At 40.1% G+C, this 27,435-nt stretch overlaps 1 protein-coding gene across 4 annotated transcripts in view; it reads right to left on the bottom strand.

The window, feature by feature from the left end:
• The window catches only part of FAM13B (family with sequence similarity 13 member B), a 71,032-nt gene that overhangs the window by 6,655 nt on the left and 36,942 nt on the right, over nucleotides 1-27,435 (bottom strand). For 3 of the 4 annotated variants that reach the window (XM_067567260.1, XM_067567261.1, XM_067567262.1), the window contains exons 9-19: nucleotides 27,126-27,281; nucleotides 23,828-23,963; nucleotides 16,810-16,877; nucleotides 16,052-16,106; nucleotides 15,465-15,612; nucleotides 9,274-9,339; nucleotides 7,982-8,189; nucleotides 3,075-3,204; nucleotides 2,310-2,391; nucleotides 1,785-2,014; nucleotides 1,183-1,266 (exon numbers count right to left, since the gene is read on the bottom strand). In XM_067567260.1, the coding sequence (XP_067423361.1) occupies nucleotides 1,183-1,266; nucleotides 1,785-2,014; nucleotides 2,310-2,391; nucleotides 3,075-3,204; nucleotides 7,982-8,189; nucleotides 9,274-9,339; nucleotides 15,465-15,612; nucleotides 16,052-16,106; nucleotides 16,810-16,877; nucleotides 23,828-23,963; nucleotides 27,126-27,281 (1,363 nt within the window). The remainder of the gene's footprint in view (nucleotides 1-1,182; nucleotides 1,267-1,784; nucleotides 2,015-2,309; nucleotides 2,392-3,074; nucleotides 3,205-7,981; nucleotides 8,190-9,273; nucleotides 9,340-15,464; nucleotides 15,613-16,051; nucleotides 16,107-16,809; nucleotides 16,878-23,827; nucleotides 23,964-27,125; nucleotides 27,282-27,435) is intronic. The other variant, XM_067567263.1, reaches the window with a different exon arrangement.

The following is a 27,435-nucleotide window of genomic DNA, read 5'->3' as shown; positions in this document are numbered from 1 at the left end:
TTAACTATAAATAAGTGGAAAGAAAAATACTGCTGCTGAAATCATCTAGGAAGTTACTGCAATACATGTAGAATTTTAGATCCAAGTCTTTCCAAGTTTATAAACAGAATATACAAGGCCTCGTATTGTGTCCTCGAGTACAGACATTTAAAACTAATGCATTTTAAAGTTTCCCTGTTGCTTTTAATTTTGCACATTATATCTTAAAGAACTTAGAGTGATTTAGAGCATATCTGTATCACTGTTTCTGTAGTGCAAACTGAACCTCTTACAAAATACCAACACCAAAACAAATAGAGAATGATACAAGACTATTGCTTCCAACTTGTTTCAGTTTGGTTTTCAACATATCACAGTTTTAATAGCTTATCCCTAACAATGATGGAAGGGCTGAAGTTCGTACATAACTGGACATATGAAGTAACAACTACAAGCAACAGAATTATTTCCAGTAAAATAGTTCCATTTCACAGTTCAATGTACATCATGTTGTCCTTAAAGTCTTCCAAACTAGATCAAAAGTCTTAATGTTATATTTAGGCAAAGTATTGTTTCATATGTTAAAAGTAGTATGTAGGCTTAGAGCTATACTGCAAAGCCCAGCCACAGATCTGTTCTAGCTTCTATAGTGGTAATTACATAAAAAAATTGCTATATATTTTATAGTCTATAAGACAACAAAATATTAAATGTGCCTTTTGAATTTTCTATTTTTGTAAAATTTTTAAAAATATTTGGTCATGCAAAATAGAAGTGAGGAATTTGGGGATTTGAGTCAGAATTATCTGATTTGAGTCCTGCCAAAAAGGCCTGAATCCCCAAAACACGGATATATACTTGTATAAGAAAGATTTCTCTTTTCTTTGTAAGTCATTGGGCAGAATTCTGAATTCAGAACTATACAGAACTATACATACATAACATTCCATAGCTTGCCTTCAACATTAATATTTTTCTTTAGAAAAACGCCCTACATAATGAGTGAATGTGATGTTATTTTTAAAATTATATAATAACTCCACTAGAAGCAATGGTAACATGGAAACTGATTAGCACAATTGACAGATTACAGTATCTCTTGGTACAATAACTATGTTAACTGTCAGTGTCCTCACTGCATGCAAGTTATTGCTGCCTAGGTGCATTGTAGAATAGCTTTGAGGAAGTTAAAAAAAAGATTACCGGCCGTCCATGTTGACTTTCATAGTACAGAAGACTTTTTTGGAGAGATGTTTTCTCTTCTGCCAAATGGTCTTTTGTCATTTTCTATAAAACAAGAATAATTCACATCTATATCAAACATGCAAAGTACCTCTTTTCAATAGCTTGCCTACATTAGACACCTTAGAGAATGATAAGCAACTTAGCAAAACATAAAATGTAGTTATATTTCATATATTCTGTCCTTCTCTAAAGAAACAGAAATAATATACATTTGAATATTTTAGCAAAACAAAATAATGGGCTGCAATGATACATTTTTGTAGGCCTGTGAATAATACATTAGAGACTTAAAAGTGGACATTCCTGACCAGTATTACAGCCATCTCCTTTCCAACTCAAGTACAAACAAGAATATACCTAAAAAAAGAGATCTGAATAAAAACATGGTTTTACTCAGATGCTTCCTCAAAATTAAATGAAGTCTGAAATAAACCTAATCTTTTTGCCAGACAGATAAGCTTACCTACTGATAAAGTAACATCTCATATGACTGATGTTTTATTGCTCTTTTGCACAGTATTTTAAGCTACTGTTTCTAAGAAATGCCAGTTTATACTTACTTTTATGTCTTCTGGCAAGCATCTTTCAACTCGTTTCTCCTTCAATCGTTTCAAGATGAGTTCAAGCGTAGCCTCCTTGGTAGGCTTCTTCTCTTTCTGCACAACCCGTGGCTCATCTTCATTTTCTTCATCTTCATGGTCAAGAGAAGAGCCAAAGCTTTTTGGAAGTGTGTTACTTCGTGGACGTGTTTGAGGTACGAATTCTCCATCTGAGCACTTGTGCTTTTCATCTGAATTAAGAAAATCCCCCACCACAAAGAACAAAGATTTCAAAAACTTGATTTCAAAACCGAAAGGATGACATCATAAATTTTATGTATTCAAACTATTTTCAAATTAACCCTTCCTGAAGTCCCACAGACAAGTCTATAACTGCTCCTGGTTTTGGAGAACAGGTCAAGAGGATCCAGAAGTTAAATGGTTTCTACTACCCCCAAGGTTGCTCCTGAATTTGTAAATTATTTCAGTTTGTGTGTGAGGTAATTTATCTTTCTTTGAAAACAAAAGTTGTGTAGCATTCCATACCTTTGATTTGTTTTCTCAATTTGGTAAGCTCTGTCATCCATTTTAAAACCTTTGGATTGGCTGCAATATCACTATAGGACGGCTGGAAAAAAAATATACAAACTGTATTTACACAGGGCAATCATCACAGCAAGTCTGTTCTCTAAAGCTTGCTGAGTGAAATCTTTACAAACATGACATTTTTACATTAGCTAGAGCATTCTAATTAAGTTGCTTATCCCTCTCCTTATTCTCCATACCCACATTCTCTCATCTGACAGCTCCAGCCAAACTGCGTGCAGTCAGTGCCTCTTCTCCTTCAGTCTCAAAACTGGCAGCATGCTGCCTACTACTGGCGTTTTCCAGTCTGAGGCAGGAAAAGAGAGGCAAGACTACAGGTAACATCAGAAGAGTAGAGTGGAGAAGGTAGGTGAGTACAAGTAGGAGAAAGCCCCTGCAGGGGCTCACTGATGGAAATAGTTCCAAATTAACTTCTTTCAATCTGCCAGAAGCCCACCCCCCCCATCACCACACTCCCTAATATAGCCACTACACAAAGGCAGGGCACATATGCGCAGAATGTCACCTTTACTCATGTTGGAGGTTGCACTTTACTCCACAAATAGACATTAATTTTAATGGAACTGTTTGTGGAATAAGGTAACTTTCAATGGAAAGTAAGGGTGACAGACTCTGGCTTTGAACAAAAAAAAAAAATTGCAGGGAATTTTTAAAAAAAAAATCATATCAAACATTGTTAGGATGTTAACTTTCAGACAAACTTACTTTACTGTTTTTGTCCTTTTCAAATTGTTCCTCAAATTGTCTTATTTTTTTTTGCAACTTCTTGACCAGCTGATATGGTGTCCTGTCTTCCCTTTTGTCATCTTTTGAACTAAAGGATGCTCTTCGTGTTCTGAATTAATAATAAAAACAGTCAAAAGTTTTGTATTTATTTAAGACTAACGCTGCTGTTCCCAAACTGCGGGTTGCAACCCAAACGGCGTCACTTCATCAGCAGATGGGATCACAAAACTAATCCCAAATGTGCGAAGGGCATCCTCCATACAGCGTAACCTTACATGCACCATACACGTGTGGTCATGCTACATGGAGGATGCTATTTTGCAAGACAAAAATGGCACCCTTCACGCAGCATGACCTCACACACCATGCATGTGTGGAAAACAGAATTGTATTAAACAAAATGGTGTCCTCTATACAGTGCATGCAAGGTCATGCTGCCTGGAAGACAATTTTTAATTGGTGTCCTCCATCCTGTTTAGGGGCACCGGAAGCAATACATGTGAAAATGGGGTCATACAGGGAAAATGTTGGGAAACCGCTGCTGTAACCAATGCAAGCAACCGTCTATTTATATGTTATTCACAGGTCACATGTAACCCTGCAAAAGGCACTGATCTGTTTTTATGAGTAAGCAGAGTGAACAGGAAAATTTCTTACCTGTTAACTTCTTTTCTCTGACACTACATTTCCACTAATCCTCACTATAAAGTTGTACTCTGCTCAGATGAAAATATGGGCAGGTGAAAAAGTTGCCAGTCAAGTGCCGAGTCACATATAAGAGCCACCCCTTTCTCTTGCCACAAGATGATTTTATCCAAAAAGCTGTGAACTATGACATCTAAAAACTATTATGCTATTACAAAACCCACTTCCATAAGGAAAAACACTCTCTCTTTTAAACACAAATGTAAGGATCAGTCTGGTGAAAATGGTACCTCCAAATACATAGGCAAGACATTTAATTTATCCACAGAGAGTATGTCCATCAATCCCTCCCCTCCCCCCCAAAAATAGTAAAACCACAAAGAGGGAAATAAAAGAATACAGAAAAAAATTCTCATTCCTAGTGAGGTCTCCAAGAGATTTTCCCTTGACCAACAAAGTTGCTTCAGTGCACACTCCCTACTCTGAGTGGTGTCTGTTACAACTGTCATTATTTTAGATTGCAGGAGTGCCCAAAACATACTAAATGCTTTATAGACACAGAGTAAGACATTCCTGAGCCAGAGAATATACATTCTAGAAACAATTTCTTTGATGGAATTCGTAGCTGAGATCCCTGCAGTAGTGTTCCTGACTTGTCCACAGCATCAGTGATTCAGAGACTGATTGAAACTCAGATTAGAAAATTCAGGTTAATTTTTTGTATGACCAACAGTACAGGAGAAACACCATTAATTCAGAACAATTCAGGCGAGGGCATGTTTAAAAGAACCCTAGTTTTACAATGCTTGGGGATAAGGATTCTCTTATCTTGATGTCGTGGATAATGACAAGACATTGAAATAAGAGAATCCCTATTCCCAAGTATTGTAAAACTAAGATTATTATTTTAAACACACAAACACACCTGAATTGTTCTGAATAAATGCAAAAATCATGATTTTGTAGTATGATGACCTATTCTTCCAAAGCAGAGACTGCCTAATGGAACTCCTAGATGAGAGATGTTAAAAAGATGTTCTTTCTTCATATTATTCCTCAAATCCTTTTTTTATTCTTTGGAGTTATTTATTCTCTGAAGCTTCCCTCAATAAAGGCATTAGTTAGAAAGGGAAAACAAACCATTTTCTTTTAAGACTCAGTGATAGTCCTAATACAAATAGCCCTTTGGTGAAAAACACAGAGCTGCTGAAAAAAAGTATAAAATAATATACTAGTGATTTTTCCAATTAAAACAGCTTTTAAATCTCACAGGGCTATGAAGATATGCATCCACCAAATATATAAATCCTATAATCCCTAGGATTTATTAATGATAGATTTGAAGATGGAGTCCTCATTCTGAATTTGGATTTCCTTGTGCATTTGTTCAGGTTTTTTTGGATCCAATATGACAAACTCCGCCACACTTCAAGAATCAGAGAATTTCCACTAATGCACCCATCTGTAGTATACAGAACAGGGTATCATTCCGTAGCTAGCAATATTTGGAGAATCTGTGGTGTTCCTGTTGCCTCAAAGAGCTCACGTGCTTGATTAGTGTTATGAAAAGTATATACAGAACTGAGTATAGCTCTTATGATCTAATATGCACTTTTCTGAGATGATACTCATTAATTTGCACCACATATAGGTCTTTCCCAAACTTTACATTTTCTCTTGACTTTGTGGGGTGGGGGTAGGATTTGGGGGGCGGAGGAGGGGGAAATGGGAAGATAGAAAAAACTTTTCATGTCAAAGCATTTAAAGATGGATGGAGAATTAGAGTTCCATCTGGTCCTTCCTGTTCCCAATTTCTCCATTCCTGGGATGACTATTTTCAACACACATTGAAGCTCTTTTTAAAACTACTTTTCAGAGTAATGGTATTGGACAGAAAAGGACACTGAATGATTTGCTATCTTTGAGGTTCATGCTCCTCTAAGATTATTGCCACATAGAGAATTGGCAACTCCTTGAGTTGAAACTCAGAATCATTCTTAGAATGATCAGAAAAATGCAAGGGGTTCAGCCCCCTGTACCTGAAGATCTTAGGGATCCAGTGGAAGGAAGGACATCCATGCAGAACCCAGGTGCCTTCACACTGCTGCCAGTCTCCCATCTCCCCAGTATCTGTAGACAGCATGACGCTTTCAGAAGCTGTACTGTTAAGTGCTCCCCCTAACTACTGCTACCTTCCAATAGTCCTTGGGAGCAAGGGCTTTTCCACAGCACAGATGCATAACCTAACTTGTTATTACAGGTTTGGGCTGCACAAACTTGTACCATTTGGCTCTTCTTCACTGGGTGTCAGGAGTATGCCACAAAGCAGCTGTCATACAGCTCTGTCTGCTTCCAACCTATGAACCTAGATTTCAGAGAATGCCTCTGCTTTCATAGCGTTTTGAGCAAGTAATGCTCCTTGTACTCAAGCTGGTCTTCCTACCTTCCACACTTCCTTGCCCAGCTCATGTGCAGGTTTCGGTTCTCCTTGGCTTCAAAAAGCATAGGAGAACAAGAGGTCCTTTGTCTTTCAATAGACAAAACAAAGTTCTAACTCAAACACCTATGCCTACAATTTTTTTCTACATTTTTCTCTAATAAACTCCCTCTTGAAAGTTTTGCTAGTGCCAAAAAAGTTCTTTGTACACATAGTGCAGGGTTCAAAAGAAAGCCCTAGGGAGTACCTTACAGAAAAGAAGCTGCCAAGTCTAACATATATTTTCAGAAAGGTCTTTTCAGATTGTTCCACCGAGCTACCACACCAAAGCCCTTGAACAATAAAGGAGGGTATAAAAGTCTGTATCGCTGCTACTTCAATATTTTCAGGACTCTTCAAACTTCATGAGCATCTTATCTTCAAGGCTAGAAGTCCTTTGCTAATTATATCCTTGTCTAATGTTACAATAGCAGGATTCATTTTAGGTATCTGTATACAATGCAACTTCTCCTTTGGAGGTTACAAAACATTTATCATCTGTTTAGACGCTAGTCCTCTGAAGCTCTCCACATTCCAAAATTAGATTAATAGAAATTAGTATTTTTTCTAGACCCTTAAAAAGTACTCTGATGGTTTCTTTAATGAATTCAGGACATTTCTTTGCCTGCTTCTGGAGACAGGCAAAATACATCTTTGTCCCCTCCTACACAGAGTTGAAAGATGCACTGCAACCTAGAAGATTTGGAAAAAAAAGTGCTATTCTTCACCCATGATCCCAAACAAAAGAAAAGAAAATAGTATCTTTGTATGAAACTCTAATAAGGCTTCTCACTGGTGTCAGAAAACTTAAAAGCACTAAAATAAGCTTCACAAATATAGCAATTTTAAACTGCCTTTGCTGTCCAGCATGGATAGAGTTTGTGGCAAGAACAGAGAGGGGCAGGTCCACGAGTCTTGACTGAACTTTTTCTAAACCGCTCTTCCATTTCAGCAGAGCTGGAAGCAACTTTATAGTGATGATTGGTCAACCAAAGTATTAGGAACGGTTTCTACTTAAAACAGCACGTCTCACAACTACAAAAGACTTCTTTCAAACCTCTTGTATTATAAGGCACATTAAAGCTAAACTATGCAGCAAGAGCCAACACAGAGGAAACCCCCACTCACTACAATGACACAAAGCTATCTACCATCCACAGACTAGCCTAGAAGTGCTCTCTCCACAACTAGCCTGCTACAAGTCTCATCCAAACTGAGCTCCCTTTCTTCCCCAAGTGACATGAAGTAGCAGCTGGGAGGGAGGCAGAGAGGGAGGTGGGAAATCTGTCTTTGGGGATGGAGGGAGGGGGGTCCAAGGAGATGCAGTTGGGGAGCTGTTAACACTAAAACCAAGCTTAGGAATTACACAAGGCAGGCACATCCCCAGCTGTGGGGATCCTATGGTGCACAGAAATGCCAGCACAGAAATGCTCCAGAGTGTGCAAGAGAAAGCCATGGAGCTCTGCAGGACAAGCACTTCTTCACAAAGCAACACCCAGCACCTGCTTTCTTCTTCACAATTTGGTCCCTTTAAGATGAAGCTACCTGCTAGTTATGGCACAACGAGGCCCTTGGATAGCAGTTTTACAAAAGGGAGAATTATGTGATCATTTGAATGGCCACATAATCACATAGTACACTTGGACCTTCAATTAGTCAACCAAGTCATGAAAAACATGCGGAACTACAAAAGAAAGCAGAGATACAATAAAAATTATTTTTCATGCTGAAAGTTTTTTTTTCCAAATTGCACTTATACACACACCTAACAAAAGAAAGTGCTTTTGATGAGGAGTCTAATGTTTCTGGATCATGCAAGAAACGCTGGCTTTGTCCAAAATCCAAACTACGATGTGACAACACTGGATGACAGTCCTCCAAAGGATGATTATTCATTCTTCCAGCTTGTGGGGAAAGCTGGGCTTCTCCAGATTCGCTGTCCTCCTGCCAAGATTTAAAGGCAGGAAATGGCTCTACAAAAAACAAACAAGAATACAAAAATGGCACTAGTCTATTAAAAGAATAATAAAACAGCATTAAAAAGAAAAATAAATGTGTATTCAATGCTTAAAATTGTATGCTATAAACAAGGTGTCACACACACAGTGAATAAATATAGTGAAATACATTAGAAAGCTACAAATTCTGTCAGTTATTTCAAAATATATCTAATGAGTATGCATTTGTTTTGCACAAATCAACAGTGCATTGGTGTATTATTTCTAGACTTAAGCAACTTGGAAACTATGAGAAGTATGAATTTTTGGTAAGAGTTGAAGTAAACTACAGAGCAGGTGGATTTCCACACAGTACTTGACCAATATATTTATATAGTTACCCTCTTGACAATTTGAATAGTGTTAGGTAAAATGGACACTGTCAATTAGTTTAGGAGCAATGTCTAGCTGCTTTGTCTTCTCTGGGGGGAAGAACTGCAGTCAGAGTTCAACACTACTCCTGAAGCTGTGCTGGCAACATTGTTTATGTTGGTAGACAAACAAGGTAAACAAAAAGGAACTACCAACATCAAGGAAGAGACTGCTTTTAAGAAGGGAATTACAAAACAATGGAGAATCTTTAAAAGATTTAAAGTTACTTAAAACCTTAACAAATCAGTTGACAGTGTCCTTTAAAATTCTGAAATATGTTTTTTCTTACTATGTGTTGTTAAAGCAAGCAAATATTGCCCAGCAGCTTCCTTGTATTTTAAAGAATAAAAAATTAATCATTTTTATTTTCAAAAGGTAACAGAATCTGTATTTTCCAGTGAAAGTCTGGAATTTGAAAACTGAATTCAAAGTGTGCAGAATGATAATAAACCCACAATGTAACATTTAAAAATAACCCTTGTACCTGCTTCCCATTGAAAAAGAAATTCATAAATTTTTAGAAGTCAGCGGTTTAAATGAGAGTGTAAGATACAAAAAGGGAAACTTTTTCACTTGAAGATGAGAATTGTCCCAAGGTGTGGGGACAGCAGGTGAAGGGCTAAGAAAGAAAGCAAACCATAAACCATCAAAAAGGCAGATAAGTGAACGTATAGTTAACCATACTTACCCTCCCCTTCTCTCTGCAGATGCATTGTTTTGAAATCAATGAGGGGGAAAGTGATAGGGCATGACGCTAATAAAATGAAAAAGAATGGCAAAAATACTAAAGTGAACACACAGCACAGTCAGAACAAACCATACATAACATGAAAAGCAGGAAGATACGGTACCATAGGAAAACATTCCCATTACTCAATTATTCATTTTGGGCCAGTCCTGAGCACTCTCAACTTCCAGTGACTTCAATGGCAATTAAGGGTTCTCAGCACTCGCCAGCTGAGGCGGTTAACTGAAAGGCTTTACGAAGTTTTAACAAAAGAACAGTCAATACTGACTGCAATTCAAATAAAAACCCACATGCCTTTACATGTTTAAAAAGAAACACAAATTCAAAATACATCTTTTGCTCACAACTTGTAAGTAATGGAGATTACTAATCCTTATACACACTGGACAAATGTGGAAAGCTTCTTCTCGGTATTGCTCTCCCCCTCCCCCCCCATGAGAAGATTAAATTATTTGTGTCACTGAGTTTGCTTTTTTCACTATTCGAAGAGCAAGCTTTTAAACGTCATTTGGATGAGGCAAGACTCGTACTGGTCACAAACCTTTTAAGGTTCTGCCGAGAAGATATAACAACAAATCCCAATCTTTCAAACAGATGCACTAGTGCAGACTTCTTACAGGGCCTGCACTCATTGACTTAAAAAGGATGTCAAAAGGGTCTGGACCAGCATGAGCGCTTGGAAGATTGGGGTCCTAATGATAATTTTAAACAGGACTGGAAAAACTGGAAAACATCCAAACCTAGAATACTGCAGCAATAAAATAACGCAAATTGTCTTGCATACAATATCATCATAAGTTTATGACCCAAAAACATGTAAAGTAGACATTCCTACTCTCTTTTAAAATTTACACAAAACTGATAATAAATGTAGCTTAAGAACTAGATATATGAAATCAAGGTATCTTCTTTATGTAGAGAATTCATGAAAACAAAGAAAAATGAAAGCCACATATGTCTTATAAGAATATATAATGAGAACAGATTAACACTGATATAGTGTACAACAAAACAAAATATAAATAAGCAATTGGGAATGAAAACGTGTAAATTACTTGTCTTTAACGATGCATAAGCCAAAATGTTCAAACTTGGATGCTCAAACATCGAAAACTTGGCCTCAGGGTCCATAGCATCCTGCGCACAGTTATCCCTGCATCACATGGCATGCCCTCCAAATTTATAATTTTACTAGCACCCAAGCACACGCAGTGGCAAATAATCCAAACATATAAATAGAACAATCAGTTTCTTTTGACTCAAAGCTAGCCATTTTGCAAGGTGTGGGAGGGAATGTGTGGATTCATGCAGGGAGACCAATTATAGGCAAATAATATGCACAGATAAAATGAGCATTATCAAACAGGTGACAAACTATAATAGCAATTTTCTCAAATGATTATCACTGTTTGATCTTCAGAGTATTATATGCTAACTGAGATGTGCCATATCTGCTTCGTGTGTCACTAATTTATGTACACTTTAGGAATATTTCATAGAGGTTTAAGTCTGGTCACAGGGCAACAAGGGAAGGGACGGCCTTTCCTCTTGGGAGTTTGCAGTCTATCAAGGACTGCTCGTGATTTATAAGCCACTCAAACTTAGTTCTCAAAAATGTGCCACCAGAACAGTTTGATGAAAAAAGGACAGTTACTTACATTGTAACTGTTGTTCTTTGAGATGTGTTGCTCATGTCCATTCCATTATAGGTGCGTGTGCGCCCCGTGCACGGTTACCAGAAAACTTTTCCCCTTAGCAAATCCCGTAGGGCCAGCTTCGGCACCCCCTGGAGTCCCACGCGCATGGTGCGGTATATGAAGCTCTGCCGGCCCTACGCCCCCTCAGTTCCTTTTTGCCCTCAACTCCGACAGCGGGGACGGAGGCAGGTCATGCAATGGACATGAGCAACACATTTCAAAGAACAACAGTTACAAGGTAAGTAACCATCTTTTCTTCGAGTGCTTGCTCATGTCCATTCCATTGTAGGTGACTTGCAAGAAGTACCTTGGAGGTGGGCTTGGAGTTCATAGGTTGGTTGACTGCAACACCGCCTTACCGAATCTAGCGTCATCCCTAGCCTGTTGCACAATAGCAAGTGGGATGTAAAGACATGAACCGACGACCACGTAGCAGCTTTGCAAACGTCCTGCATAGGCACCTGCGCCAAAAATGCTGCAGAAGAAGCCTGCGATCTGGTGGAGTGAGCTGTGACGTTGCCCGGTAGTGGAACCCTCACCTGCTCATAGCAGAAGCGTATGCAGGCGGTTGTCCAGGAGGAGATTTGTTGTGACGAGACAGGTAAGTCTTTCATTCTTTTGGCCACCGCTATGAACAGCAGCGTGGATTTAGAGAACGAGTTCGCCCTTGCCAAGTAGAAAGCCAGAGCTCTGCGTACATCCAGCATATGCCATCTCTTTTCCTCTTCGGAAGCATGCGGCTTTGGGAAAAACACTGGCAGGAAAACATCGCTAACAACGCCTGTTGGTTGGTGATGCAAAACTGGAGGCTGGCAGTAGAATAAGTTTTTCTCCCAAACAAGTCCAGTTTCTTCCTGTCCTTGTTTGTGGGAGTTGAGCCAGGCTGACCCTGCCTGTCCCTTTCATTTGCCGCCTCCACCATAAGGGAGCTCGGTGAAGGGTGGATGAACAAGTACTCAAACCATTTTGCGGGAATGTAATACTTTTCCTCTGCCCTCTTTGAGGTTGGGGGCAGGGAGGATGGAGTTTGCCAGGCACCCTTGGCCAACTTTAGGCCAGCAGAGACACCCCGGACGGCACTGCCGCTGCTACTACATTAAACAAGTCGTCCGTCTGCTCCTGCAGCTCTTCTGCCTCTAGTCCGAGGTTGGGGGCCACCCTTTTTAAGAGTTCCTGGTGCGCCCGGAAGTCATCCAGGGGAGCCAATGGGCCTGCCACAAGTGCCTCATCTGGTGAGGAAGAGGATGACTGACCCAGTGCCAGAGGGGCCGGCACTTCTGCTGAATGCCCGGGAGCCCCCGCAGATGCACTCTCCATGGGGTCCAACTCCTCCCCTGACTCGGAGTCATGGGCCTCCACCAGCAGTGCTGGGGCCCCCCATTGCTTCCCTGACTAGACAAGGGAGTAGGGTCCCTGAGGTTACCTGTAATCCCCAGGGGCTCCAGTACTGCCACTGGGGTGGCCATTTGCCCTGAGGCCACCCTGGAGGGGCCAGGCAGGGATCTTGCCCTTGCCCCTCAGGTCGCGGAGGCTGGGTAGGGGGAGCCACTGGTCCTCCCCCCATCCAGAATCTCCGGATCCTCCTGCCGGTTACCAGCATCGCCCGGAGCTCGACTGTCTCCCCATCTCATGGTACTGAAGGGAAGGGGAGCAGTATCTGCGCCTCCTATCCTGACATTCCCTTGACCGACATCTCAGGGACAGGTAGTACGAGTCCAGTGAACTGCAATATCGATGTCTAGACTGACTCAGTGAGGAAGACTGCCCACGGTAAGAAGAGGAGCAGGAGCGATGTCTGGGTGACCAGGAGCGTCTGGGTACCGAAGCCCGCAATTGGCAAGGTTCTTCCCTAGATGAGCGCTGTGATGCCGGCAACCAGGTTCTGCATTGCCCATGCGCAGGCGAACTCATTGGTGCCGATGACCGAGAATGGTGCCAGGCTCCAGACAGGGAGCGTCTGCTCGATACTGAGCAGGACCTACGTCGACTCATCAATGCCACTGCCCTCGGTGCCAGCGATTGTGAGTGACGCTTCGGGCTGTCTGGGCTTCTCTGGTACCAGCGCTCTGTCCCCAGAGACCACCTCAGTGCCGGGGAACGCGGCCCAGGGGATCGGCCTCTCGGTGGGATTGATCTCCTTCGCGGTGACCCATTTCGTGGAGAAGTGTGTCGGGGGTCTGGTGAGGTGTGCAGTCACTGGGGGGGACCCATTGGAGATTTTCCCCGCAATGCGGGCGCTCTACCCCTTGCACTTTCTGTCTGGGCTGACAGGGTGCACGGGACGGGCAGGGCCAACAGTTCGGCTGCCGCCTGAAGTACCTCCATTGTCGACGGCACCGCAAGGTGTAGCAGTCCCCTTCCACACTCCGGAGTTAGGGGGTGCTCTGCAGAGGGGCTCACTACCCCGGGCAAAACCTGCACCTGCGGGAGTTGCTGTATGCACTGGCTCTGAACTGCCCCAGGGCTCGACCCCACGTTCTTAAGCCTTCTTCTGTGAGGGGGAGCAGTTGTCTGCCAGGCGCTGTTTTCTGGACTTCTTCCTTTGTGGTGAAGAGGAAGCCCGGTGCCGCGACGGAGTCAGTGCCAGCAGAGCACTCTACACCGACCTGGTGCTCAGTGCCAAAAGAGAAAGGGATGGCTCCGATGCCGGTCTCTGGGCCGTCTCCATTAACAAAGTCTTCAGATGGATATCTCAGTCCTTTTGAGTCCTCGGTCTGAACGCCTTGCAGATGTGGCACTTGTCCTTTCGATGAGACTCCCCAAGGCACTTTAAACAGTCTTCATGGGGGTCACCAATTGGGAAGGCCTTCCTGCAGGATTTACAAGGCTTAAAGCCCGGAGATCGGGGCATACCCCGAGGCCAGGTGGAGGTCCCTAAGGGGACTACCTTAACAACAACAACAACAACAGTAACTAACAACTATCTAAACAACTACTTAACAAGTACTTATAAAAACAAAAGGCTACAGCTAAGAGGCCCTCAGGGAAGCAAGCAAGAACACAGTTCCAGTAACCTTAGCGGCAGAAAGAAGGAACTGAGGGGACATAGGGCTGGCAGTGTCTCATACACCACATCATGCATGCAGGACTCCAAGGGGCGCCGAAGCTGGCCCTACAGAATCTGCTAAAGGGAAAAGTTTTCCAGTAACCATGCACAGGGCACGCACGCACCTACAATGGAATGGACATTAGCAAGAACTCGAAAAAGAATACAGCCTTACTTCCACCTGTTTGTATTATACCTGGTACTATCTACTCTTTGGTTTTTAAAACAAAGAGTGAAAGTAAACAGATTCTGATCATGCTATTATTGATGGTGGTGAACAATATTTTCCCCATGTCTCCACTCCATTTAGCCTTGCCGTAAGTGGTTTCATAAAAATTCGTATGTATCAACATCAGAGGAAAACAGATCAGACCCATTTAAGACAAATATTTCAAAGATGATACATGAAAATTTATGGGTTGGGTTTTGGCTTTTTTTTTTTTTTTTTTTTTTTCATTTATGACATATACAGAAAGTCTGAAAAGGTTATTTCCAACCACACTGGATGTCTAGTTAAGAACTTAAGTTAGAAATTTAGGTCTTGTTTATCCTGTAAGACTATGGAGAACTGGTAGGAGCATGATTATGGAGAAACGTAATTGAAAGAAGAAATTATATTTACTCAGACATTTTAAAACATTTTTGTTACAAAACCCAAACTTCAGAAGACTTGGCAGAAAAGATCTTTTTTAAAAAGTTTAATATCTTTCTTTACCTGAGAGCTGAAAAGCTCTTAATCTACAGTTTTAGGTCTTCCAATGGAACAGGGAAGACAAAACTAGACATTCCTGCTATTTCTAAGGTAAAATACAAGTCTTTTTATAAATTTTCTGGCTTGTTTTAAAAGCAAGTTGTGTGGATAGTGTTTAATACCTTAATTTTGCACTTCAATACAATGCAGAAATATTTACTCTTGCCTTAAATCATTAAGGTCTGATGCACTTTAAGTTAAAAAAAAAAGTTATTCACAAGAAACTACTTTGCTTAGATCATTTATGACAGAAGATTAAAGCAGATTGTCAAAGGAGCCCCAGGGATTTACATGCCCCCAGGCATTTGGGGCACCTAAAATCCCTCAGTTTTATTAGAAAATCTCAAGTCAAACTCAGTGGTTTGCTGCTTGGTTGGTTTTTTTGTTTGTTTCTTTAAACTCCCAATATTTTTTTCTTTTCAATTTCTAAACATCCTTTTCTTAAATGGGCCGCAGATTTGCCACCTCAGCAGTTTAAAGTCCTATACATGGTTATAGTCATACCCAGGGGTAAATATGCATTCTTCAGACAAAAACTGAAGAAAAAACAAGCATGAGGGGTCAGATAGCTAGCATCTGAATTATTAAAATATTTCTTATGATTTTGAATATACTGCAAACTCAGAGTAAAAATTACCTTCCCATTTGTCACCATCAGATGTATTCTTCAGCTCTAGATGTGGTACTTGGATACATGTTGCTTCCTCAAGAACTTTAACCCTTTTATCTCCTGATATTTCTGATTCAGTGTTTGCATTCAGGTCACAAATCTTGCTACTAGAATCCTGTATTTAAATAAATAGTATATTTTATTTTCATCTGGTAACTGGGCACCAGGAATTAGCAAGTGCCAATCCCAGCACAGCCATTAATTTTTTTGTATGGTTTAACGGCTCTTTGCTTCCCTACATGAAAAATTAGGATATTGCCATAAACCTTCTAACTCCTTATAAGAGTAACTATTTGTACAGCACTCTGAAAATGTACAGAACTATACAAACATTTTTTAAAAGCTAGCCAACCAAAGATTTAATTGTTCATGAAAGAATATTTCACTGCTAGAAGTCTACACATAACCATCCGATATGGTTTTCTACTAACACATACCACACACGAGAAATTATCAAAACCCTAGAGCTGAAGCTGTTGACACAGTGGAAAAGTAGTTGAAAATTTCAGTCTATAAAAATATGGAAAAAGCAAATGAAAAAAGCAAATTCTTACCAGAACCAACTGTGAAGACATTTTATCATTGTTATCAACTGATTCACAATCTTGCCTAAAAATAAGAGAGACGGTTATCGTTTTAAATAAAGATTATTAGCTGATAAGTAACTGTTGATGATATTCTGCTCTTCACAAGTAATGACAACACTATGCTATAGAGATGGAATCAGCCATCTAGGAAACTGGCAAACTGTTAGAATCATTTGTGTGGGGAACTTCACACCTAACATATAAACCTTCAGAAATCCCACTCTAGTTCTGGCAATTACTGCAAACAAGAGAATAACAGAAGACGATATTTTGCTGTACTGGGGAAAAAATTGTGTAGCTAATTTTACTGTACTTTGTATTTTAATTCTTCATTCTGCTTTCTCCAGTCCAGCAATCAAGATTTGAGAAGCAGTAACAACCAAGCTAAGCTCATTTTGGAAAACTTAAAAATTATGTCAGTTTTATTCCTGGCTGCGCCAAGGTTGCTTTTGACACTTTCACTTCCCAGAACATGCAGTCAAACAATTCTCTTTTAGCCTTGAATAGCTCTCTTTGAATGAAAAAACAAGTTCTCTGAACTTAGATGCCAACACTACAGAAAGGTTTTCCACCTCACTTTCTCACCTTTAATATTTTTAAGTGGAAATGCTCCTTTTTGCCTCTGTATGTTATTGTATTGTCACCAATTACAATAAACAAATAATTTACATTTTAAAAAATAATACACAACTTCCAACTGGTATTAGTGACTCTGAAATGCATACCCTTCACTGTTGTTTTCTTCATCAACTTCTGCATCTTCATTACATGGCTTCAACAATATGCCAGCAGTCTGTGGGCAAAAGATTAAGTTTAGACATTTTTCAGAATGGTATTTTGTAAAGTGAAAACCTTCCTGGCAAAAAGCAGGCAAGAGCTTTCTGTGGATCATCAAAGTCAGGGCCAATTGCATGATTTCTTTATATTCAAATGAAACCAGTAAACAGTCCCTTTTACACAAATAAATAGAGAGAAAATATACAGTGCACAGCACTAGAAGTATACAGCAGTAGCTTTCCATTTTCACATCCATAAGATTGTTTTGTTCACTTATGTTTGTTTAGGATGTGGGCAGCATTTTCACTGGAATGTGCCAATCTAAGGGCACATTTTGTGTCTGAACATTAAGCAGAAACATTATCTAAGTCTAAGATAATTATGTTGGATGAAGGGTTGTGCTCAGTATGTGTAAAATGAAACACATATGATGGACTTTCTAAAAAGGGACTATTAATCCTGGTTACTAAATAAAGCAACAACAGTGCTGTAAAGAGACGGAGAAATGCTGGCAGTTACTATGACACCATCTCAGAAAAGAATGTTAGATGGGTACACATTACCATTTTGTTTGTTAAATCCTAATGCTGGTAAGACTGATTGCTTCAATTTGGAGTTCACTGATTTTTGAAGTGTAGATGCTACTGTAGCCAGGTAAAACAAACTGATTTCCACAGAAGGTACTTTTTTAAAAAGCAAATGGCTCATTTGGGATAGTCACTCCAAACAGTATGAAATATAAAAAAGACCCCTAAATAATCAGTGTCTGAAGCGCAAAGTTAATTTGGCAGCTCTCAAATCAAATGAAAACTGTACTCAATAAATCAAAATAAATATAAATTCATGTACAGCAGGCAATTCTGCAAAATAGACAATCTTCTATCAGATAGGACCACTGAAGGGCCATTGCTTTGTTTATGTGTGTACAGTTTCAGTCCCAGCATTCTGGCCAATCCAGCTCAGGGAGCTGATTTCTGCCTACCTAAGTTTCTCTTTCAGTTGCAGCTGGATTGCTAAGGCCCCAAACACATATATAGTGTTTTTGGCATACAAGGGCAGATACATTTTCACCACAGAGATGGGCAGTCACACAACCTCTGCTGTATACAAGTGCTGCTTTGGATGAAAAATGCCATGTAGATTTTCACGTGATATTTTCTGTAATAGTACATTATATAGTTATAATCTGAGCCATCATGCTAATGAGAGGATATAAAATCCTAATTTCGAAAGAAAAAAACCTTTCCTCTTGGAAGTGTTGTGTGTACCCAATTAAATAAACGGGCACAGTACATTCATGCCAAAAGGCAAAAATGGCCCAAGTTTCTCCACTGTGCTGAACATCAGGCACAAAAACAAGAGTGCATCCATGTAAGACAATGTGACTTAATTAAAAAAAAAAAAAAAAAAGTGTCAAGTCCTTCCTGTGGAGCTCACCCAGGCAGCGAAGACAGCGGTCGTGCGGGTCGCTGATGGGGAAAGCCTTCGAGCATTCCACGCAGGCTTTAAACCCCGAAGTGCCCGGCATGGCGCCGGGAGCCCGTAAGGGCTAACTAAGTAACTTAAACTACTAAAACTACTACTTTGTTTTTTGTTTTTTTTTTTTTTACTATACAGGTTAAAACTATGAACTTTAACTATCTAAATATAACTATAAACTATAAACTAGAACAGGTTTAAGGAGATTGCTACTAGCGATAAAGCAAGGGGCAGCGTTCCAAAAGACCGTCACGGGCGGAAAGAAGGAACTGGTGGCCACGGGGTCGGCAGGCTCCCTATATACCGCGACATGAGCGCGGCACTCCAGGGGGCGCAGGAGCCGACCCGCAGGGGGTTGCTAGGGGCAGAAAAGCTTCCGGAGGCTCGTGCACGGGGCGCGCACTCACCTATGATGGAATGCATATGAGCAAACACTCGAAGAGAGAACTATTGTCTTTCAAGATGTTGTAGTCAATGCAGATCCTACTATAGGTGCACATGTACTCCATACGAGCGAGACCAGATTCTTTTTGCTAGCAGTGTTCATCAGGGCCATGTACACACCCTGAGCCGCCTCATAACTCCCACATGACAATTCGAAGAACTCAATGGCTTCCAGATAGACTGGGGATAAAGAAGTGCCTCCTTGTTTGTTGATATAGTGCATCACCAATATATTGTCTGTCAGGATCTCAACTACAGAGTTCCATAGAACAGACAGGAATGCTACACAGGCCAGTCTGATGACCCCTCAATTCTAGGATGTTCATGTGCAACCTCAGATCATTTGGGGACCACACCTTTCATTTGCAATCGATTCAGGTGGGCACTCCGACCTGTCCTGATGTGTCCATAACAAGCACTGTTGTTGAGGAAAGGATCAAGGAGGACACTTCCTTTCCCACATTCAAGGGGTCTAACCACTAGGTAAAGACTCAGTGGTACCATGAGCAATTTGTTCATCTGGTGTTTGACTGGGGAGGACCCTGTCCTTAACCAGCTGTAACAGTCACAGGCAAAGTCAGGCAAGCAGTGTCATGCAGATGCACACCAGCAAGTGTCCTAGCGACCACATGCAAACCATCATGGACAGTCACATACAGGTGACTAAGGGACCCGAACCTGTCTTCTGGCAGGTGTACTCATGCTAACCATGAATTCTATGTATGTTTTCAAAAACTATTGCTCATAGCTCACCGGGAGCCCTAACTGACAGAACAGGAAGACTACTTGATCTAGGGCTGTATCCTCCTGCGGCTTGCCCCGATCAGTCAGTCATCCAGGTATGGGTAGACATGAGGCCCAGTTTCCTTAAATAAATTCCTGTCAGGCATTTGCTGAATACTCTCAATGCTGTGGATAGAACCCTGTATTGCAGTTGTTGGGCCCCCTTGCAAATTTGAGGTACTTCCTCTGGGCCAGATGGATGGTAACATGGGAGTACATATCCTGCAAACTGAGAGCCACAAAACCAGTCTTGAATTTGGAGCAATGGAGGCAGCCATTACATAGGCCACCTCAGATTCAGAGTATATTTATTGAGTCGCAGGTCTAGGATAGGATGAAGACCCCCTTTCTTCTTCAGAATAAGGAAATACCAAGAGTAGAAGACTCTTTTTTTCCTGTATTTTTGAGGTACATGGTCCCATGGCTCCTACAAAGTACTAAGACCATCTCCATTTTTAAAAGGCTGTCATGAAAATGGTCCCTCAACAGGGATGGGGAAGGCAGTGGGAAAAGAGTAAGAAGAGGAATTGGATGGCACAGTGGTCAGTGATGACATCTAACCACACCTGGTGGAAAGAGACGAGATATCTTCTAAAAGAAGTGCTGCTCACTGGACTGGTCATGGTGCAGGTCTTGAATAAACCATCAAATTTGCTGCCATGTGGATGATGTGCGTGTGGCCTGAGTTGAGGAAGGTTGAATGTGCTCTACCATATCTCAGCTGCTTTTAAGACTGGTAATCTGACTGTCTATATTATGACTTCATCCACTCACTGTCTTTGCTGATGGTTTTTGTTGAGGGCAGCACCGTTTGTGATATATCGGAAGTTTATATATTTCTAGGGACCATAGATTCCTTCATTTATGGGAAGGGTGATGATGGCTGATCCTGGGGATGGTTTGTCAATTTATGAGACTTCTTGGAGACAACTGATGTCTTGATCTCCAAAGCGTCTGTGATCCATACCAGGAGCTCTTGGAACACCTTACAATCACCCCTTGTGGGTATCTGGATTGCGGTGACTGTCAGGAGATGAGGAGGATAAATCTTCGGGGAGGGACAGGACAGGTGTTGTTGTGCTTGTGCTTCTGAACCCTGGTAGTCAAGCATCAGTGGCCGAGCCAATGATGCCATTGGGGAGGGAGACCTCTCTCTCTCTCTGAGTGACTCTTTGATGCTTGGGAAATTCCAACCCATGAAGTTTTTGACAAGAAAGCACTAGCAGGTAGGACATTGCTAGGTTCTGTCTCACTAGCACAGATGGCAAGAGGTAACTGAAGGAGCGTCACAGTTGTCCCGCCTTTTATGCTCTAATGCAAGAACACAAGGAAGCTGAAGGTGCATGTGTGGTCCCAATGGACACTGCCAGTGAAAAAAAATTGGTTTCACGTACATGAAGCACATATGCTCCTACAGCAGAAGTCACACTGACCTATTTGAAGTACAAAGTTTGCATTGAAATTAAGTTTTTTAAATTGTGGACACATCTTTATTGATCTTCATTATATAAAAATATTAATTTTACAACATGTAGCTTTTGAACATAATTTAAGACCCCTCCCCCATCCTGCAAAGATTACACCCAGGCTTAAATTTATGCATAAATTAAGCATGTGTGCAAGTCTTTTCAGGTCTGGGGTCACAACTCGCAATATTCCATTAAGGTATTGCAAATACTCTGGTCTCTAGAAAGTCTTATTTGATGGTCTGGACCTCATCAGCATGAAAGAGCCTTCTGATGGTATCAGCATAAAATTACTTTTTAGCAGTCTAGCTAAGATTTCTGGCATTAAAAGTGATTTTTGATATTTTATTAATTTGAAAAACTAGATTTAATAAAGCTCAGCCTGCATTTTACCAACAAAATCAAAGTGTTAAAACAGAGTCAGTATCAGGAAAAACCCTCCTCAGCTACTTTAAACCATAAATGATTCTGAATATAAAAAGCTGCTGGCAGGTAGAGGAGGGGGGGAATTAATCTGTTTAAGAAAGATAGAAGACAACAAGTTCAAGTTTTCCATCTGGCTAATTTTAAAATCTAATTTTGTGTGTTTTAGTTATACTCCAGTGGACAACAGTTCATTAAAAACTGAGATTTAGTATTAAAATTTAAGGAAAGAAACTGGAGAATCAGTATGTTCAGAAGTTTTAGTTATCCAAAAAATAATATAAAAAAAGGAAAACTGTGCTATCGCTACAGTGGGATACAAAGAAAGAAAAATTATGGGGCATTGTTTCATAAGTCATCACAAATAAAATCAGTTCCTTGGGTGACTTAAGAGAAAAGTAATTGAACAGCAGCAGTTTTGTTCCTTAAGAAGAGAACAGGATGTTTAGATGAAGAATACATTTAGATATTTGATTACATTATTAGTAGTTTATACTACCATAGTGCTGAGGGATTCCAATCAAGAGTCAGTTTCATTATGCTAACATTTATGCGAACATGTAGTAAGAGTCTTTGTCCAGTTTATAATCTAGGTTTACATGGCAATAGGTGGAGGAATCCCACAGTGGAAAGGGTTGGATGAACTAAAGTTAGCATATTTTTGCATAATAAACAGTACTCTGTTTACCACCAATCCAACCACTGTCAGATGGTAGTGCTTTTGCTTCAGAAGTGTTTATCATTTGTACAGCCTGCACAAGCACAATATTGAATCCCAAGTGCCAAGGCTATGCTCTGCACAGCACAGTCAGCTGTTTTGTTTTTTTTATCAGTGCATCTCTTTTAATAACACTGTTTGATCTCATAGGGATACAAAGGACAGGGGACCTATGTTCCACTGGAAACAAAACAGCTGGTAAGGTTAAGGATTATGAGTTTGGGAATTTCAGGTCATACACCTGACCATCCTTGATCCATGGCTATGCATGTGCGTAACTAGAGATTTAATTTGCAGCTCATAAATCAAAATGGGGTAGTATATAAAAGCAACAAATAATTCTTTAGAACCTTTTCCACAGTACCATGCATCTATTCAATTTTATACGGTGTTGCTTTTGGGTGATTAATTCAAGTGTAACACACAGCAGCAAAACCAAATTTTAGTCTATTGCCAGCTGATGTCTGCAACTCGTTTTATTTTTGAAAAATAATTTTTAAATGACTTTCTAAACTTTCAAAGCATGCAGATACTTTAACTGCTGTAATGTTTTTGAGCACAACAGTAGTAGGAATAAAATAATACTTAGGAACTTTTTTTTTTTTAATTATATTTATGCTATCAGAGCATCCAAAAGCATTGTCCAAACACCTACTGAAGTGTGGGCTTTTCCCCTCTAGCGTGAGCAAACTGTCAATCTTGGTCTTTTTAACAGAAGGTATTAATTTTATTTTTATGTTAGGCTCTGGGCCTTTTTATGGACCCCAACTGACTTTCCTTTTCCCTCCTCTTCACAGGTAGAATGCTCACCCTCTGCACAGCCACGTTCATACATCAGCAAAGATGGAACCAGCCATGACAGCAGCAGCACCTGGGGCAAAAGATTGACTGAGAAGAAGCAGAAGCTACTTCAAAGAGACTGCAGAGGAGTGTTGGGGAGAAAAGGAAGGGATACATGTCCCCACCACAAAGGTCTGTGGGAAGTGTGGGGGAGGGCTGGGAAAAAATTTGGTACAGTGTGGATGACGTTGGGGTAGGAGAGCTCAAGAGGCCAGATACAAACTCCACTTTCCCAGCAAAACCATACCAAAGGCCTGCCAGACACTGCTGCAGTGTTTCAACCTCTGCACAACTCCTACTGCTATCTAACACTTAGGATTGGGTCACTGTAGTTGACCCAATGGGCTCACCTACAGGGCCCTCCCAAAACAAGCAAAAAAAACCCCAAACAATTTCTCCATAGCCTTCCCCCTAATTCCCCTAGGGCTGTTTCTTTTGAGGAAGGTGCATCTTCTTCAGAAACTTTTGCTAACCCAGGTGCTACTCCAGCTCGCCCTAGCCCTGTTGATGCACAAACCCCATGAGCAAGAGATGGGCCTGCTATCTGTCAAAAGGAAGAAAAAAGAAATGGTGAATCAAGAACCCCTCGAGATGCAAACAAACAAATAAAATGTGATCAGACCTACACATATATACTTTAAAAAGAGATTGAGCTTGGCAGAAGAGGCAAGTGTCTTTACCCAAGGCAATACAGCAAAGCAAAACAATATCAGATCCATAAGTAGAACCCAGGTCTGCAATCCAATTCTTGTGCTCTAATCAAAAGATCATAATGCTCCAATATATAGAAAGCATGCCTCCTGCTCCTCTTACCTGATCATTTTCTTCTTTTTCATACACAGAATCAGGCTGTATAACTCCACTGTCTAAATCAGTGCAAGCCAATGTTTCAAAGCAGTCTCTAGTATTCTCACTGCTATTAATATCATTATCTTTAGTAACATCATCCCTAAAAGAGACAGAAACAAGCAGCTCAGAAGAGCTTACAACAGCCTATTTCATAGCTTCACATGTTCAAAAGATTTATTGAAAGTTATTTTTATACAGAAATCCTGAAATCTTAAAGAAATCTGAACATTGCAGGTTATCTGCAACAGAACTACCCTGAAACACAAAACTACTGGCACGACCACCTGTAGTGTTAGGTAACATGACAAAGGCTATTACATTTGGAGCTATTTGAATAAAACTACTTAGAACAAGGAAAAACAAAATTTGTTGGAATAGTATTTATTTCATAGATATATACGTATTTTATAATCAGTTGATATTCTAATGATCATTAAGTAGTATACACAAATGGCATAGATGTTTCTTCTGTAAGAAGAATCTTACACAAGAATCTTGACCATTTAGCCATTAACTGGTTTAAATGTAATCAATCATTTTAGGTTGGATAATGAAAGAAGTATCCTTCCAATTATTAATGGTGAGATTCATAGTAGTAATCAAGATACTGGCAAGCATTTTTCACTTTAAGCACTGAGGCCAGCCATACATTTACTACCTGCTGCCATGTGTCCTAATGAATAATGGCGCCACTGAAGGTCAAATAACTAAGGGCTGGCATACACAGTGCATTAGTTCACACCAGAGGGGTTTAAATTCTAGTGCACATTAGCATGTTGTGCACTAACTGACCTGTGTGGACACCACTGGTATGCACTAAAAGTTCCCTAGTGCATGTTAATGTTTCAGTTTCAAATAGTACTATATTAATATGCAGTAGGAAAATTTCAATGAACACCAACAGGGTGGGCCAAATGATGCATTCATTTCTTAGATATCAGATTTTGGTTTATGATATAAGAATTGGATTAAACTAACTAACACATACCATAGATTAAAATATACCACCAGATGAAACCTTTTACTCAGTTGGTTTTTGAGACCTTTATGTTCACCATTTAGGAGATTAGCTGTTTATTCCATTTCTAGCAAATTTGTTCCAACTTGTTAGAACCAGGCATGGCATTTTGATGGTTTTTTTTGTTTTGTTTTGTTTTTTAAAGTCTCACAAACAGAACAAGGATGATTAACTGTCCACTCGAGAACATTATTAAAACAATTGTTAATTACCTCAGGACTACACCCATTAAGTTTACCATGCACAAAAATGGAGGGGTAGGTTGCAAAACTAAACTGGTAGATGCAAGCAGACTGGGTAAAGTCTTTTTTAAAAGGCTGCCTCCAAAAAAAAATTCTTCTTACCTTCCCTCTATTTACTAGAGCTGTGTGCAAAATATTTTACATATTCAGATATACTCTTCTAATAAATTGTGGAGAATTAATACAGAATTGTGAATCGCTCCCAAATTTTTGGAGAGACACAATTCATTATTATTTACCTCACATATACTGCATACGTAGAGGCAGTATCCATGTGACTAATTAGAGAACTATGTGATAAAAATATATCATGAATCTTTGGTTGCCTTGCCTTCCCTCTTTTTACCCCTCTGCCTCCAGGGGCTTATTCCAACATACCAACCTGCTGAGCAGCTTCAAACAGCTTTTAACAAGCACTCTCCCTATATGAGATGTTCAACAAGATGGGTTGAGAGTTTAACAAGTAACTATTCTCTTCCTTTTTAAATTTAGCTTTCTGCCAGTATTCTAAGTTCTCAATAATATGGTCTCTGAATCAAACTTTTATTTTTCATGTTTCCTTTGTGTTTTGGTCTTGTACATATAGTGTAAATAATCCACTGGCTGCAGTGTTTAAAGGGCTCAGGATGCCTCTAGAAGGAATGTTATCACAGGGTGTCTATTAATCCTCAGTGGCTAGGATGAATACAAGTGTTGAAATGCAGCACCAGTGCCAAAAAAGTCTATCAGTTTCAAGTTTAAGATAAACAAGGGAGCCCGCACCCCTGTGATGCAAGCCTGGCCATCCGCTAAAATGCTCACACTGTATCAAAGAGGAGAAGCTTGTGAACAGAAGGACTTTCAGGCAATTACACAGTTTTACTGATCATAAAATCATGAATCTATGACTCAAGGCCTTCCTTTTCATCCAGCAAATGGATAGGACCTTCTGTCCAACAGGGGGGCCCCCAATGCTTGCAGAAGGGTTGGAAGGATTTGACTTATTCAGCCCCATAAGACATGACCTCTGGTAAGCTTTTTAGCATGTGTGTAGGTTATTTTGTTGTTTTAAGGTAAAAGCATTACAGAGGAAAAACATATTAAGAAAAAATGTGCTTACTTAGAAGAAGCTGTATGGTAGCTTATCAGGGCAGGCAATACACCGGTCATAGACTTCAGAGAGAAATGAAAGTGCAGGTACTGGCCTGTTTAAGCAGTCTGGTTTGCTGTGGATATCACAGTGCAATCCAGGGAGCTTTGCAGTCTTAAAACCCTGGCCAGGGGGCAGTAAGACATGGGTCTTCACCAAAAGGAGGTGACGGCTGGGAGCCTAAAGTGGGTGCCCTTGGTGTGCCTCACTGGGAATACTGGGGCAGTTACCCTGAAACTGTGATTATCATCATCTCCAGCCCCATGTCTCTCTGCAGGTTGTGATTCTTTAAAACTGTTTTATAGTAATTTGGTCAAAAATAATTTTAGCTAGGGTGTATGCGTGTATATTTGAGCTTTAAGTAATTTAGTGGTCATGAAAGGTTCTTGATTAAGAGTGTGGACAGAAATGCAAGCTTCTACACCTTGCCTTGCCCACCACCTCTCCTGGAATCTGGAGAGACTTCTGCCAGAAGGGACCAAAGTTAGGGGTGAAAGAGCAATTTAGGCTTTATGCCCAGTCAATCATTAGAACAAAAAAAACCTATGGCTCAGGGTCCAGGTGTCAATTATGCTTTGTCATTGCTACATTTAGCGCAGAAAAAAAAAGTTTAGAAATACCTGTCTCCCCATTGATTGACTTTTGTGCATCATACCTCTGGATGCCTCTCACTTCAGTACAAAACTTGCAAGGGGAAATTTATTAAAATACTTACTTTTAGAGCAAAAAACAGCAACAAATGGAATTTGAGTTAATTTAAAATTCAAGGCAAATTCAAGTTTATAAACATACAAAACTTCAATTGGGGCTTTTTATCAAGTCTGAATTCAAATATGTTGCTAAGCAATGCATTATAGAGATAAAAATTCTTACTGGTTGTTAGATCCTTCCTCATCTCTATTAATATTTTTTTCTTCATTGTTACAGACCAATCTCCGTTGCTGTAAATTCTTAAGATCATCATCTATGCTGCTCTGCAGATCGAAAAGGTGCTGCTCCACTGCTGCTCTAATTGTTCTTTCTAAAATGCTAACAAATAAAAGACAAAGAATTAGGTTAAAAACATTTTTATTTTTCTTGGCATCAATGGATTTCTGTGGGCAGAAAAGTAGAAAAATCAGACTCTTTAGAGACATGTAAATCTATGCTCCCCAATACATCAAGACAAGACAAAACAAAAGTC

Source organism: Emydura macquarii, unplaced genomic scaffold (assembly GCF_026122565.2).
Source record: "Emydura macquarii macquarii isolate MOO-44397 ecotype Brisbane River unplaced genomic scaffold, CSIRO-AGI_Emac_v2 contig_2768, whole genome shotgun sequence".
Taxonomy (NCBI): domain Eukaryota; kingdom Metazoa; phylum Chordata; order Testudines; family Chelidae; genus Emydura; species Emydura macquarii.
This window is presented reverse-complemented; position numbering and strand designations above follow the sequence as displayed.